The 16130-nt window shown below is 51.0% G+C and overlaps 2 protein-coding genes across 11 annotated transcripts in view; one reads left to right on the top strand and one right to left on the bottom strand.

The window, feature by feature from the left end:
- CRHR2 (corticotropin releasing hormone receptor 2) overlaps positions 1-15431 on the bottom strand; it is a 49126-nt gene extending 33695 nt beyond the window's left edge. For 9 of the 10 annotated variants that reach the window (XM_053608570.1, XM_053608577.1, XM_053608571.1 and 6 more), the window contains exons 1-2: positions 15224-15431; positions 5235-5328 (exon numbers count right to left, since the gene is read on the bottom strand). In XM_053608570.1, the coding sequence (XP_053464545.1) occupies positions 5235-5328; positions 15224-15298 (169 nt within the window). In that variant the 5' untranslated portion in view covers positions 15299-15431. Of the gene's footprint in view, positions 1-5234; positions 5329-8150; positions 8195-15223 lie in introns of those variants that run through there. The other variant, XM_053608566.1, reaches the window with a different exon arrangement.
- MINDY4 (MINDY lysine 48 deubiquitinase 4) overlaps positions 10127-16130 on the top strand; it is a 255695-nt gene continuing 249691 nt past the window's right edge. The window contains exon 1 of the mRNA XM_053608563.1: positions 10127-10161. The gene's annotated coding sequence lies outside the window, so the exon portion shown is untranslated. The remainder of the gene's footprint in view (positions 10162-16130) is intronic.

Genomic DNA, 16130 nt, shown 5'->3' with positions numbered 1-16130 from the left:
AGTTCTGCAGAACAGAGGACTGGCCTAGGTGGCCTAGATTGCTTTTAACTGGGAGAGCACATGTCACAGAGGTTCCTCTGCAAAGTGACCATTTTGGTGGCAGGCCCCAAAGGCTGTTCTACATCCTGAATGATCAGCTGGGGCCTGAGTATAGGCCCACAGGCCCAAGGTCCCTGGTTTCCAGGATGTGAGGCCATTTCATCATGGATCGTCTTATTATAAGCGCAGTTGTCTGTTATTACATTTCACTTTAATCTTTGCAAAAAGGCAAACGAGGAGGAAATTGGGAAGTGCCAAAACTTTTCTCAATGAGATTAAGTCTAACTACAAATAGTAAATAAGATGGTCTTTTTTACTAAATGAAGAAGCAGAAGGAAGTGGGAGACCCCTGGTATAGAAGTAGGGCCAGGACCGCAGAACAGCCCCATCCTAGACTGAGGCCAGGCATTGGGGGTGAAGTCTGGGTGGCCCCAGGCTGGTGGGGACAGGTTAGGAAATAAGTTCAGGTAAGTGTGACAGGAGACTCCTGTGTGTCATGTCCACGTGGGGTGAGACAGGTGCCTCTAGTACCCTGTGTCCTACCCATGCCCACCTCTGGTGTCAGCTGTGGTGGTGGTGGATAGTTCCGGGCCAGGTCAGACACAGCTCTTGCACAACCTAATACGTGGCATCATATGGACATGCGGGCACAGCAGAATCACATCCAGCCACAGTCCTAATTCTTCACCATGCCACATGCATTCTCTCTCTCTCATTCATCCCCCGCTACTCAAGTATCAGCTGGAAAACAGGACTAAAGGGGACAGAGTATGTATGTGTCTGCATCTGGTTAGACTACATGGAAAGGCAGAACTGGGAGAGTTGTGAGGTTTCCTGGAGTTACAGTGCACCTGCTCAGGGCACATGGGCTCAGGAGGGGCCTAAGGGTGTCCCACTCTCACCCTGTGGCACTGGGGACAGGGGCTCAAGGCCAGACAACCCACCCCCAACCTATTCCACTCCACCTTGGGACACAAGAGGTGACCTGGTGGTTTCCTGTTGAACCCTGGGACTAGACTGTGGGGCTGGCAAGGGCACTGAGTGACCACGAAACATTCTCACATTACAGATGGGCAGGAGGATGCCAGAAAGGAAAATCAGCCTCCCTCCCAGGCCACCCTTATCTCTGCAGCAGCCCAGCTGGGCTCCCTGTCTTCCTCATGGTGGGTAAAATGACATTTTACAATTATGATCATGTCCTTCTTCCTTAGAAGAGTGGCCCCTCCATTGTCCTCAAAAAGGAGCCCAATTCTATGACAGTAAAAAAGCATTCTTCATGATTATCCATCCCGTCCTTGCCTTCCTGCTAACAGCTCATTTCTCCCTGGACCCAAGCTCCACCTCTACTCTGGCATGTGCCACTCCATGACACATTCACCCCTCACTTGCGCAGTCACCCTGCTCCTCCTTGGTGCCTCTGTCTACCAGAGGCTAACTTGTGTCACGCCAAGCTTGCTGGGTTTTCCACTGTCTTCTCTACAACCCTGTGGTTCTCTGAGGACAGGGCTAGTCCTGTTCATTAACCTGTCCCTGGAACCCGTCAGAATGCTCCAGGCTTGGGCTCAGTGAGTCATTACGAAAGAACAAATGCCCTGGTGGCAGGTTTGGTGGGGAGCAGGGACCCTGTCTCTAGGGGCCAAGGCTCTCTTCTCATTTGCCTGGAGAGTTATTTAAAGGGATCTCCATTCAGACCCCCCCTTTTTTTTTTTGGAGGCAGAGTCTCACCATGTTGCCCTTGGTAGAGTGCCTTGGTGTCACAGCTCACAGCAACCTCAAACTCTTGGGCTTAAGCAATTCTCTTACCTCAGCCTCCCAAGTAGCTGGGACTACAGGTGCCTGCCACAACGCCCGGCTATTTTGTTGTTGTTGTTGTAATTGACATTGTTGTTTTGGCAGGCCCGGCTAGGTTCAAACCCGCCAGCTCTGGTGTATGTGGCTGGTGTCCTAGCTGCTGAGCTACACATGCCCTAGCCTCCATTCAGACCCTTATACGTGGGTCATTACAAAACTTTTGAGATACACAAAAATCCAGAAATATAAAATCTGCATGGATGGAAACAAATGAAGCCCTCCCAGCAACACTGATAAGCCAAGCATGTTGAAATCTATGACTTGCTGTTGACTGTGTTTTTTAGAAGTATAATAATGTACCATAACATAGTCTGTTTTGAAACTTTCCTAGTGGCCAGGTAATTTCTTTTATCTTTTCTTTTTTTGAGACAGAATCTCACTATGTCACCCTCCATAGAGTACTATGGTGTCACAGCTCACAGCAACCTGAAACTCTTGGCCTTAAGCAATTCTCTTGCCTCAGCCTCCCAAGTAGCTGGTACTACAGACACCCACTACAACACTGTCCAGGTAATTTCTATAGACAGAATAAATGATACCTTCACAATATATGCCCTATTATTTTCCAAACACACATAAATGCCTCTGTGATGAATAAAATAGAAATAATCCATTTAAAGCCTGTCTGAAATCATAATCACTCTCTTAATTGTGTGTGTTTTTCCTTTATTTGGACCCCAGGGGAATACAACCAAATTGATCATAGTCTTCAGTTCATAACCCTTTGCCATTGTTAGCCCATGCATGGCCTAATTTTATTTTAGTCTTTTATTTCACTTACATATTTATTTCTGTAGTCTTTCCCCCAGAGGGAATATTCCCTTGCATATTGCATTTTCCATTCTCTTGATCTTATTTTTTTTTTTCAGTTTTTTACTAGTATATATCTACTGGTTTTACTCGGTTTTGAACTTTATGTTAGTTATTATGCATTTTCTAAATCAGTAGACACTAAAAAGGAGGACACCACCATGTGGGGGCTTGAGAAACAATTTCTGAAGGCCAAGGGGCTTCCTAACAGCCTTCACATCTATCTCAGAGGCCTGGTTAATGAAGGATGATGTGCCCCACAGTGGCTGCTAGGCAGTGTCACCAGCGATGTGGTAGATGAATATTTAATGCCACGAGGAAATATTCACATTGTGTTATAAGAGGAGAAAGCAGAATACAAAACTGTAGACACAGCATCACCTCAGTTTTATAAAAAAATGACAAAATAAAAATGCCAGCTATGAGGCTGTATGGATCCATAAATTCCTGAACAATATAAGATATGATAAAAATTCCTAGGTTGTAGGAGAATGAGCACTTGTATTCTTTGTTTAAAAATTTTTTTTCCCAAAATTTTATGTAAATCATAAGGATCCTTTTGGTAAGCTGATGAATGCTATTATAAGTTGTGCTTAAATCTGGGCACAGTGGCTCACGCCTATAATCCTAGCACTCTGGAAGGCCAAGGCAAGTGGATTGCTTGGGCTCTAGAGTTCAAGACCAGCCTGAGCAAGAGCAAGACCCCATCTCTACAGAAAATAGAAAAAACTAACCAGGCATTGTGGTAGGAGAGGCTGAGGCAGGAGAGTCGCTTGAACCCAGGAGAGTTGCTTGAACCCAGGAGTTTGAGGTTGCTAATGTCATGGTATTCTAAACAGAGTAACAGACTGAGACTCTGTTCCCTCCCGCCCCGCCCCCAAAAGGGAGTTGCATTTGGAGAAATTAGGACACTATCCACTAGACTCAGGCAGGAAAGAGGGGACCATCTGCCAAGGGAAACAGAGAAGGGGCTGTGCCAGCTCCCAGAAGGGATGGGAGAAGAGGACCGGGAAGAGGTGGTGGGTCTGCTAAAGGCAGATGGTCTGGTGAGGGGAAGGCTGGGCCTTCCTGAAGTAAGGGGCCCTAATTCCTGTCTGGTGGCTGGCATGGCCTGTGCTGGTTTCATGGGGCCTCTTGTTTAAGGCTGCACAGTAAGCCTTCAAGGTACACTGAGATCCATTTTTAACAGACGAGGAAACTGAGTGTCAGATGGTGTTATGGACTGAAATGTGTCCCCATCACAACCTATATACTGAAGTCCTAAGCCACACTACCTCAGAATGTGGCCTTGTTTGGATTTAGGGTCTTTGAAGAGGCAATTCGGGCAAGGTAATTGGATTAGTTAATGCAATGAGACTGGTGTCTTTATAAGGAGATTAGGACACACAGAAGATGGCCATCTGCAAGCCCAGGAGAGAGGCCTTAGAACCGACCAACCCACCGACACCTTGATCTTGGCCTTAAAACCTCCAGGATGCGGCAGCACCTGTAGCTCAGTGGATAGGGTGCCAGCCATGTACACCAAGGCTGGCAGATTCAAACTCAGTCCAGCCTGCTAAAAACAACAGTGACAACTACTGAAACAACAGCTAAAAAAAAATATATATATATATCCAGGCTTTGTGGTGGGTACCTATAATCCCAGTTCAGGAGTCTGAGGTTGCTATGAGCTGTGACGCCATGGCACTCTACCAAGGGCAATAGCTTGAAACTGTATCTCAAAAAACAAACAAACAAACAACAACAAAAAAACCCTCCAGGATGGTGAGAAAATAAACTTCTCTGGTTTAAGCCACCAAGTTTGTGGTACTTGGTTACCACGGGGCCACATGGCTGCTAGGTGAAGAAGCTGGGATACAGACTGGGGGCTTTGTGACCCCAGCACCCGAGCTCTAGACTGCCCACCATAAGGAGTGGCAGAAGGCTGTCTCTTTAGTGCGGGGCCTGGTGCTGGCCAGCGCCCTTATCTCCTGGTGCCCTGCAGCAGCCGCAGCCCTGAGTGAGGGTCCCCCTCTCAGCTTTTGTCCCCCATGGATACAGGTCTGGGGAGGAGACCTGGCCAGGACCTGGAAGGAGTCCCTGGGAGTCCAGCGCTCTTGGCAGCTGTGTGTGGCTGCCCCCCATCTGTGAGTCAGCTGCTGGAAGACTCTTGAGTGGTCAGAGCTGGGCTGCTGCTTTGCAGGTGCTTCTCAGGAGGTGACACCTGTAGCCACGGCAACCAGAGACTGTTTTACACCTTCTACTGGTCTCCCCATGTTTGTAAGCAGAGGGGTCACCCCCTACTTGACACCTGAATGCCAGCCAGCTGACTTCCTCAGAGTGCGGATGCGGGTGGCTGGGTGTGGGAAGTAGGAAGGGTCCTGACCAAGGACCCGCAGCAAGGCAGTAACCAGGCAGGGAAGCCCAGTGCTCCACCCATCATCCTGCTGAGCTCGGGCTGTCCCAGAGGAGCCTCTTTCTTCCCCAACCCCAACTCTGAGGCCCACTCTTCCTCCCCTGGGCATGCCCAAGGGTGGTGGCAGGTGTGTTCCTACCTGAGAGGTCGGTGAGGGTTGTGACTGCATGGCAGTACTGCTTCAGCAGTGCCCACAGGGGCTGGTCTTTGGGCACCTGTCTTGGCCCAGCAGCCTAGGGGACAGCAAAAGATGGAGGTCAGAGGTCTAGCCTGTAGCACCTGCCCTGTCCTGTTCTCACTCCTTACTCCTGTTTGTATAGAAGGGGAGACTGAGGAGGCACATGATGGAGCAGCAGCAGCCTGGCCTAGACAGGGAAGGCCTCAGCTGGTCCAGTGCAGTATCATCTCTGAGGCAAGAATCTGCACTGTCTACTTCTTGTCCCTCAAGCTGCCTCCTCCTCAGGAAGTGGTATGCCCATGTGATGGGGCCTGTGTCCCTCTGTCAGCAAATGCCAGGGGGACTGGGGTTGGGGTCCCTTAGCTGTTCATTCACCCAATAAATAACCTGAGCATCAGGCCCTGGCTGGGAACCCTGTGGATGTCCTCAGGTTAGTCCCAGGTCAGGCAGGGACCCCCTGCAGAAAGGACAGGAGAAGATTGCATGATTTAAGTTTGTCTCCCTGTCGCATAGGTAAACAGGAACCTTGGGTGGATACAGTAGACAGACGCCTAACCTGGCCTTGGGAATACAGGGAAGACTTCCTAGAAGAGGTGGCACTTTGGGAGCAACCAGAAGGTGAGTGGGGGAAAGAGAAGGGACCACAGTGCCAGTTTGGGCACCCCATCAGGGAACAGGCATGATTGTTGCAATAACAATTCCATCTAAAAGGCAAAGACCACCCAAGATCACATCTCCTGAAGAATCATCAGAGCAAGTGCTAGGTGTGGAGGGAACAGCAGATATGTTCATGTTCCTCCATCTTCTGGTAGGAGAAATGGATGGGTGACCAGCTTTGTAGCATGTATAGTCTACTGAGGAGAGCTGAGGTAGCATCATGGAAGAGGTCATGCTGAGGTGGACAGTGAAGTGTGAGTAGGAGTTTGATCAGCTGTTAAGGGTAGTGCCAGGAAGGGTGCTGTAGGCAGAGAACACAGCATGTGCACAGGCAGAGAGGCTGGAAGGTGCATGGTGTAAGACTGATGACTGTAATGCACTCTAAAGTTCTAATCCTTGTCCCCCCTTTTCTCCCACAACCACTGCTTTTCCTGCTCTGTGGCCTGTGTGTGACTTTGCATCCTGTACTCCCAACCCTGAAATTCCTGATTCTGGGATTCCAGAAGGTACTAGTGGGCAGCCTCTCCTCTTTCTCCTATCTGTAGATGTTCTTTCCTGGCAGCTGGGTCAATGTTTGCCCCAGGATGTCACCATGGGCCAGAGCCCAATAACTCTCAAACATCATGTTCTCCACATCAGCTCAGTCCATTTCCTATGCTGGGACCAAAGGCTGCTGTACTCTCAGCCTCCCCACGCTGGCCTGGAGACTCTGATTAATGACCACACTCGGTCAGATGGGACATGCTTCCTGCTACACCCCTCCTGGGACCCTATGGCAGGGCACAGATGCCACCGCCAGACACCACACCTGTGTTCAGCCCAAGTCTTGACCACAGTGCTGGGTACAGTGGGAAAGGCAATGGAGCAGGGGTGTGTGTCGACGTGTGTGTGCATGCTCTGTGTGTTGATACTGTAAAGATCTCCAGAGCTGTCATTGTAGCCCTGGCCTCTTGGGCCTACAGAACAAACCCTGAGGGCCTTGGTGTTATTGCTAACATGTCCTCAGCACTAGCTTTTTCTTGGGTGGCCCAGCAAGCCAAGTGTTGGACCTACTGAGGAGGGGTGGGGTAGCACCGCGGAAGAGGTCATGCTGATGTGGGCCGTGAAGGGTAAGTAGGAGTTCCCCAGCAAGTAAGGGTGGTGCCAGGAAGGACACTGTAGATACAGTAGCGTGGGCAAAGGCAGAGATTAAGGCTGGGGAGAGCAGGGAACTCTATTTAGTGTAGGGAGAGTGAGGGCTCTTGGCCTGACCTGACACTCCCTTCATAGCCCCTTCTACCTCTTGTCTGAAAAGCATCTGGAGATGCTCTCACTGGAAGGGACAAGTCCCCAGTGTTAATCATAGCTTCTGGAGGTCAGGGTAGCAGCAGTGCTCAACTCAGAAGCATGAGGTGTCCACGTGGAACCCTCAGACAGACACAGACTTTACATCTCAGATGCCAACTCCTTCTCTCAAAACCTCCAAGCTGTGACATTGTAGACTCATGACTCAGGTGATCTCCTGTTTGACATCGGGCTCTCAGCCCACAATGAACAGCGTCAGGGCACCCTCCCTGGGACTCAGGCCATGAAAGCTACCCTCACCTCCGAGGCTGTGGTCTCAGGCTGTGGCTGAGTATGGCGTTGAGCAAAGCATGTTGCTGGGGACCAGCATGGGGCTGGTCCATGGAACCAGCCTGCTCCATTCCCATGCATGCTGTTCCTCCCTGGGCAAAATTCAGGAAGGGCAGATCAGACATGATTTTTGGAGTAACCATCAGACCTTGGCTCCTTCTCCTACAGCTTTTCTGCCGGCCCAAAATTCTGGTACAGCCAAAGATATTTGTTGTCTTTAAGAGGTTTGTTGGGTGGATTAGACTCAGTTCAAACCCATGACATACCCTGGAGAGGCCTACTTTAGGCAGAGCCTCTGGTGGTGGTGATGGGTGGGCAGGGAGGTAGGGAAAAGGCTGCTATCCTCAGAAAGCATAGACTGTGGGGGCCAGGCAAGGCAGGGCCATATTGAAAATAGCCCCATTTCAGATAGTATATGAAACGAGCACATTGTAGCCCTTGATTGCACTAATGTACACAGCTATGATTTAACAATAAAAAAATGAAAATAGCCCCTTTCCAAGCCCTGCGAGACGAGCTGTCAGAGAGGGCAAAATGTAATCATCCCTGTGCCCGCGTGCCAGGTGTACTGCGGCTTCACAGCATGGCCTTGGCATAGCCACTTACCTTTTTCTGAGCCTTCATGTCTTCATCTTTAAAATGCAGGTAATGCAAACCTACAGGATTTTCGGGTGCATTAAACAAATTGCTGTATGTCAAGAGCCTGGCATACAGGGGGCTCATGCTAACTTGCCAAGAATTTTAGGAGGGGGTCTGGTTAGAGTTCAGAGATGGGGAATGGGTCAGCCCCATTGCAGGGCCCTCCAAGCCTACCTCAAGCCTTTCCCCTGCAGGAAATCTCCCTGAAAACTCTATGCCCTACTTCCCCATTTCTCCAGCACCCCTATTGTGCGCAATGGGCCCCCTGAAGAAGCAGCTTCCACCTCCCGCACCAAGCTCAGCCCCAACAGTGCTTGGAGAATGCCTGTTGAGGACACCCAAGGCTCCCTGGGGACTGGGCATGGGAGCAGAGTCCAAGCATGTTTAAGGCCCTGGGCCATAAGCAGGGCAGGTGCTAGGAAGGAGAGAAGGCAAGCCTGGAGGCAGAGGCTGAGTGAGCAAAGTCTCAGGGGCAAGGTCCAGCATTTGGTTTGGGGGTGCCAATAAAGGGGGAACAGAGACAGGCGGGGAGGGAAAAATATCTTCATGTGAAGACACTTACCGTGTGCTACACATGGCTCTCAATGCCTTACACAAAATAGCTGATTTTATCCTCAGCTTCTAAGGGAATTGCGAATAACCCCATTTTATGGATGAGGCAACTGAGGCCCAGAGAAGCAAAGTCACTTACCAAGGCCACACAGCAGGTAAGGGGCAGGGACAGAATTCAAGTCCAGACAATCCAGTAGGATATGGCTCCGTCAGGTACACATAGGAAAAGCTGGTCCTGGGTGAGGGAGTGAGGCCTGCAGGCCATGATGCTGTGTGGAACCCAGCCTCTGCATGTGGGCTTAGGAGGCCACTCTAATGAGAAATCTCTCTCTTGCCCCAGGGAGGTAGAGAGCTGGTCATGGGAGGCAGACCCAACCTTGTCACAGACAAGTCACACAGGGCCTTGTACCAGGGAGATAAAAAAATGTGAGTTCTTTAGCCTCTGAGCCCCTTGCGGACCCTGCAGTTATATAACATATATTTGGTTTTAGTCCCCAGATCCTGACACAGAGCTCCTGAAACCCTTGCAATCTCCTGGATGACAGCAGCACATTGTGTTCTGATGAGGTGGCTCTTAGTGGGCTCTTGGATGGGGCTGGGCACCAGAAAGACCAAGCCCCACCCCACCCCTCCAGGGAAGGAAGAGGGGCTGGAGATTGAGTTAATCATCAGTCATGCTGGGGGTAAGGGGAGGTTCCATAAATACCCTCAAAGGTGGGATGTGAGGAGTTTCTGGGTTGGTGAGTACTTGGAGGTGCTAGGAAGGTGGCCTGCCCAGAGTGGGCCTGGAGGCCTACACCGGTTCCACACCTACTCTGTGCACCTCCTCATCTGCCTGTTCATCTGTGTCCTTTGTAACGTCCTTGATAATAAACAGGGAAATATAAGTAAAGTGTTTTCCTGCGTTTTGTGAACCTAAAGAGCAGGTAGTAGGAGCTGTTAATTTTTAGCCTGTCAGCCAGAAGAAGTGAAAGCCTGGGCTTGTGACTGGCCTCTGAAGTGGGGGCATCCTGTGGGACTGAGCTTTTACCTGGGGGGCACGAAGCCACGACTCCAGGTAGATAATGTCAGAATGGAATTGAATTGGAGGACACCCACTTGGTGTCCCCAGAGAACTGGTGAATTGATTGGTGGCAGAGGTGTGTGGGAGTGTAGAGAAGAAACTGTTTTCTTTTCATCAGTATTCTCTCTTCAGAGGGGCACATCTTGGACCTTTGTACTGATTAGATCCTAGCTGTCTCAGGGTCAGAAGGCTGCCTCCCTCCCCCACCAGGAGGCTGATTATAGGCTGCGAGAGCCCAGAGTCCACATCTGTGTCCCCATTTCCTAGTCCAGACCCTGGCTCATAGCAGACGCTCAATGAATGTTGACCGCCTAAGGGACTGACTGGATGGATGGATGGATGAGACCAAGGTCCCTCAGCCAGGTAAAGCTACAACCCCTCTACCAATTCTGGGAGCTCAGGTTCTGGGCTTTTCCTGCTTGCCATAGTTCTGTCTCTCTTCATTTTGCTCTGAGGCTAGCCTATGTGAGGGCCTGGTTCAGGCCTCTGTGTGCCTGGCATGGGAAACCCTCACCTCAGAGGAGGGCAGGATAGAGGCCCTGGGTAGGGAAGGAAGCAGCAGGTTGAAGCCAAGACTCCAGCTGCTCCTCTTCCTGCATGGGCCCTGCCCAGGCAGAACCTGTGCCATAGGGGCCAGACAGGCCTGAAAGGTGCCATCTCCCTGGAGCCAGGGGGTCTGGCCCAGCCTAGTGTTCCCTCCTGGGCTTGGTGACAAAGATTCTGTTTAAATTTAGCCCTTGGTCTAAGCTTGGGAGATTTACAGGACCACAGGTCTCAGGCCCAGGCTGTCAGTCACCCAAGGAGAATAGGGGTGAGCTACGCCCTTCTCCCTTGGCTGCCCAAGGGCAGAGAAGGACTCAGCTACAGGGGAGGGCTCTTCACACCATGCTTTCATTCAGGGCTTCCCAGGGAGCCTGAGCTCAGGCCCTGCCCCTCATGGAGCACTTAGTTAGGAGAAACAGGAAGAGGAGAAGGAGGAACAGGAGGGGGAGGAGAAGGAGGGAGCCAGAGGAGAGGGAGGAGGAAAAGGGGAGGAAGGATGATATGGGAAAAAGGAGGAGAGAGGATAATGGGGGGAGAGAGAGACGGAGAGCAGAGAGGAGGGGGAGGGAAAGCAAGAGAGAGAACAGGGAAGAGGGAAGGAAGGAAGGAGAGAAGACAGGGAAGAAAGGGGGAGGAGATTGTGGGGAAGGGAAGGAGGCAGGGATGAGGTGTGGGGAGGCAGAGTCTGGGTCCTGTGCAGCAGTGGGGCAGCAAGGGGAGCTGGGACTGGTTGAGGAGGGGGTGAGGGATTGGAAGCCACATGAAGAAAGCAGGCAGTATTTTCTGGAGTGATGGTCCAGGTTTCCTGGCAGGGAACACTTTAGAAACTCAGCTCTGACTTATAGGATGATGGGCCTTGAGCTGGGATCCCATCTCTGAGTTTTTACTGTTACCAGACCTCTTCCTTCCCTTCCTAGTTAAGCTTCCAGCCCCTGGAGGGAGGCAGGGCATGTCCAGGCCCCTCCTCATTCTTTGCTCTATCTCTGAAAGCCTTTGCGACTGGGTGAGGTAGCTCACACTTGTAATTCTAGTACTGTGGAGGCTGAGGCAAGTGGATTGCTTGATCTCAGGAGTTTGAAACCAGCCTGAGCAAAAACAACCCCATCTCTACTAAAAATAGAAGTGGCGGGTACCTGTAGTCTCAGCTTCTCAGAAGGCTGAGGCAAGAGCATTGCTTGAGCCCAAGAGTTTGAGGTTGTTGTGACCTATGATACCATGGCACTCTACCCAGGGAAAAGAGTAAGACTCTGTCTCAGAAAAAAAAAAAAATCCTATGATTGCCCCCTCCCTGGTCCCTCCTCTCTTACCTATGCTAAGGGGGATAGGGGAAAAGAAGAAGAGGGGGTGGAGAGGAGGACACTTGGCCCAATAAAGGCGGAGCAGCTGGCCAGCCAGGGTCCTTTAACAAGCTGCTTGGCCAAAAATTATCTCCTCAATTATCAACTCATGTAATGTCCAGTTTGCCTAAAAGTCACACCTCTTCTGATCTGTTTGAATGTCATAGTAATAGCTCCGCATCAAAATAAATAACATTAAAGTTAAATTTTTGTTAAGGAAAGAGAATCCAGAGCCAGGCTGTCTGGTTGGACGCCTGGCCTCTTGGCACCAGCCAAGTGGCCTTGTGGGTACAGGGCCTTATCTCAGCTTCCTCATGGTAAAATGGGGATAAAACAGTCTTAACTCACAGGGCTGCTGTGAAGCTTAAAACTGGTCAGATGTGTCAATACACATGCTAAACCCTGCATAGCTGTCAAACAAACTAAAATAGGCTTATTGAATAATCTATCTTATGCCCTCCATGGATTCAAAATGCCATCTTAAAAATTTTTGAATTTTGAGTAAAGTGACTATACAAATTGGCTTAGGAATCCTTAAAATGTTAAAAATTAACTAAAGTAGAAAATGACAGCTAAGAGGATACAGAATAGTCCTATAATTCGTAAAGTGCTGCAAATTTGAGATGAGAAATACAAAATTAAGTAGACGGTGCCCTCAGATTGATTTATTTTTTTTTTTAAATACTTGAACACTGGCAAAATGGCCAAAACAGAGAGACTAAATTAGCTAATTAGGCTAGAACACACTTAGAAGGGAAGGGAATGTTTTGGAAAAGTCTCTAGATGAATTAGCTTCTGGCAAATGGTCCTGGAGCCTCTGGCCCAGCAGGCCCTGTAGACCCTGGTGTGTGTGTGCTCACATGTGAATGTGTGTATGTTGGGGGCAGGGTGGCCTTGGTCTGTTGTGGGGGCTGGGCAGGTTAGAGAGGACCCAGCTCATGGCACTGGGCATGGATGGCCAGGGACTTCTCTCCTCTGTTTGCTGAGCCTTCCCAAGCAGATGGCCCTACCAGAAGTCTGGACCTGGGGCAGGAGGTCCTGAAACCCAGAGTCCTGGTTTGGAGGGAAGGTATCCCTCTGTCCAAAGTTCTGAGGAGCTGGAGGGGCTGGTGGACTCCTGAAGTCATCACGGAGGTAGAGGCAAGTGGTACTGCTTAGTCTCTCTGAAGCTCTGTTTCCTGTCTGTAAATAAATGTCCCCACCTTCCTGGTGTTGGAGTAAGGTGCTTAGCACTTGTCCATGCATAGGACAGCTGCAGGGTTATAGGGCTGCCTCTCCAGGCAGCTTCCCAAAGGCCTCTAAGGGGGACCAGGAACACCAGGGTCCAGCCTTGGGGGGTCTTTTCTGGGCTCTCCCAATGTGGGCTGGCCCAGGGTGTCACCTCAAACCACTAGCTGGAACTTTCACAACTGCGAATCAGGTCAGGCCCTTCATCTGCTCAGAGAACTCCCAACACCCTTTGCCCTGCCCTGGGGATAAAAACCACATCCTACTGGGATATAGAAGCTCTACTGCCTCCCTCCCATCTCGCCTTAGGGCTGACCCTGGGGTCTACCCCCTGCTGGCTGACTACCCCAGTTTGGCCCCTCCTATCCTGCCCCCTGCCGCCACTCCCCCCAAACGTCTCAAGGGCTCTCACACCTGCACATACTTTTTCTGAGCCCCAATTAGCAGTTTAAATGCACACAGATCTTTCCTGCCAGGTTTTCTTTTGGCCTATAAACTCCCTAAGGGCAGGAGCCATGGGGGTGATGCTCCCTGCCTGCATCCTCACCCTAGTCCTTGGTAAACACTGGATGAATAACTGTGAGGTATAGGAGCCAGGGGGCCTGCCTTCCTTCCCCACTGTCTGTTCCTGGTGTCACAGTCTCATTTCATTGCAGTGAGTAGAAATCTCAGGATTGTTGGCCAAGGACCCAGAAAGAAATTCTATTACCAGGAAGGCCCAGCTTCAGGCAGGATGGGGTCAGAAAGACCAAGGGTTAGTGACTCTTCAGCTGGGGACCTGCTGAGTGACTTTGGGCAAGTAACTAGTCTCAATCTCAGCCTGTGAGCCCCCAGAGAGGTAGGGACAGTGCCTGGGCTGATTCTGCGGGGAGCCAAGTCCACAGTTTGGCCTCTGGGGAACACAGGGCACCTCCCCCAGACCTCCACCTGGTCCGGCTCTGGAGCAGTAACCAGAAGCTCTCTCCCTCCAGCTACCAGGGGTGGCCAGCAGCATGGCCCCCACAGAGTAGGGCTGAAGGCACCCATCCAGGGAATAAGTGGGAGTTAGCACAAATTCAAAGCCCAGGAGTTCTGGGAGGGAGATGGATGGTGAACCCACACTATGACCTCCACTCACCCCAAATGCATCTGCAATGTCATTCAAAGGATCCGGCAGTTCTAGGAGTCATCTGCCCATGGGTTGCTGACCTCAGCATATACCCACCTCCCACCCCTCCTCCACCTGACTAGGCCCCAGGAGGGTAGGACCCCTGGGGTCTTCATGCTCTATCTGTGGTGCCTGGCTTTTCCCAGCACTCACACTGTGCCAGGCATGACATTGCGTACTTTACTTGTATGTCACCTGCTCTCATGACTGCCCTGTTCAACAAACACCAGTGTCATCCTCATCTTGCTGATGAGGAAACTGAGGCTTGGGAAATTTGACTAACATGTCCAAAGTCTCACATTAACTCACAAAGCAGGGATTTGAATGGATGCTGTGCGCAAATTTGTTGAATGATTATTGAATGAATTTGTCTTTCTTACACACATGGGGACATTAAGGCCCAGAAAGTGGTCCCTGAGGCACAGTCACGACAGAGACAGGACTCCTGACTCCCAGTCTAGCTCTGACCCTTGCATTATGAAGACTAAGACAGGTTACCCTCCCTCTCTGAGCCTCAGTCTCTCCATCAGTAAAATGGAGGGAGATTTGGAGGTAAGTCACTTCTCTGGGCTCTCCCCTACATCTTCAGCACCCTCTTTCTACTGTGCCCCACTGCACCCCACACTCCAGCTGCAGACCCTGACTCTGGCCAGAGGGCATGGGGTGGGTGGGGGAACTCAAAGTCTTGAGAGCCCCTTGGAGAGGCTGCAATGGGTAATGGGGCTGCTGACTTCAGGCACTGGGGGGGTGGGTGGGCAGCAGTGGGGGGAGGTGGCTCTCAGTGGGTCCACTGGTTGGGAAGGGCCAGAGCTGGGGAGGGTGGGGAAGGGAGTGCAGGGGAGGTGAAGGGGGATGGTGGGAGAAGGCAGAGAATGGGCAGGAAACAGGGAACTTCTGGATTTTAAAAGAGCCAGTCCTGAACCCCAGGAGGTCTCTGGAACCTCTTCTCAACCACAAGGACCTTCCTGTCCCATCCCAGGTGGCTTGAATTTCACCTCCCCTCCACCTGCCCCTCATCCAGGAACCAGATTTCCACCCCATCATCAAACACAGGAATCCCCAACTCTAGTTGAGCCACCGAGCCCTGAGACTCTGCCACAGCAGCCCAGAGAGCACAGAAGTCCCAGCGCTGGGCCCCCCCCACCCCCTAACTCCTACTCTAGGCACTTACTTGGAGCAGTGGTGGGAAGAGGCAGAGCCCGCAGAGGCAGAGGAGGAGACCTGAGGGCCCCGAGGGACCCCACATGGCAGCAGCAGCTACGGGATAGGGACAGAGCTTGTGGCCCCGTGCAGTGGTCCCACCTGGCCTGACCCTCCCCTGCAAGGGGAGGCCTAGGTGAGGCCCTGGGCCGGGGGTATTCTCAACCCGCCTCCGCCAGGGCAGTGGCACCGCCCCACAGCCTGCTGCCTCCTGGTTATTTATAGCCGGTGCTGGGCAGCTGCCTGTGCCCTGGCAGCCAAGAGGCCAAGCTCTGTCTCCAGCCTGCAGCCAAAGGGTTAAAGCCTTCTATCTACCCACAGCTTTCCCAGGCTCCCCAGGTGGGAGAGAGAGAAGTGAGAAAGGAAAGAGGGGGCCTCCAGCTGTGGACCCTGCCCAGGGTCTCTTGGACCAGTATTGCCCAGCCCAACACTTGTCTGGGGAGATTTTAACAGGCACTGATAGCTCCTGGCAGGAGTTGCGCAAATGTGGATGCCAGTAAATGCGAGTAATAGTATCGATGCTACACTTTCCAATTTTGATACTGGACTATGGGTAGGTGAGAGAGTGTTCTTGTTCTTAGAAAATACACATTTAGGGTTAAATGGGCAGCATGTTTCTAAATTATTTTTAAGTGGTTAAGAAATACATTCACATAAATACATAGCTAGAACTATAGAGCAAATAGGGCAAAATGTAAATTGCTGGTGAATCTGGAAAAAAGGTACGTGGATATGTTTTGGATCATTCTTCCAACTTTTCTGTACATTTGAAATTATATCCAATAAAATTCTAAAAACAAAACCTAAACCTCAAAACTGATAATGTCAGGCCCACCAGAGATTGGTCACCCAGATGGGATGTGGTACAGGTGTCTGCA

The sequence above is a fragment of the Nycticebus coucang genome, chromosome 11, assembly GCF_027406575.1.
Source record: "Nycticebus coucang isolate mNycCou1 chromosome 11, mNycCou1.pri, whole genome shotgun sequence".
NCBI classification, from domain to species: Eukaryota; Metazoa; Chordata; class Mammalia; order Primates; family Lorisidae; genus Nycticebus; species Nycticebus coucang.
The sequence above is the reverse complement of the archived record's forward strand: the minus strand, read 5'-3'. Positions and strand labels throughout refer to the sequence as shown.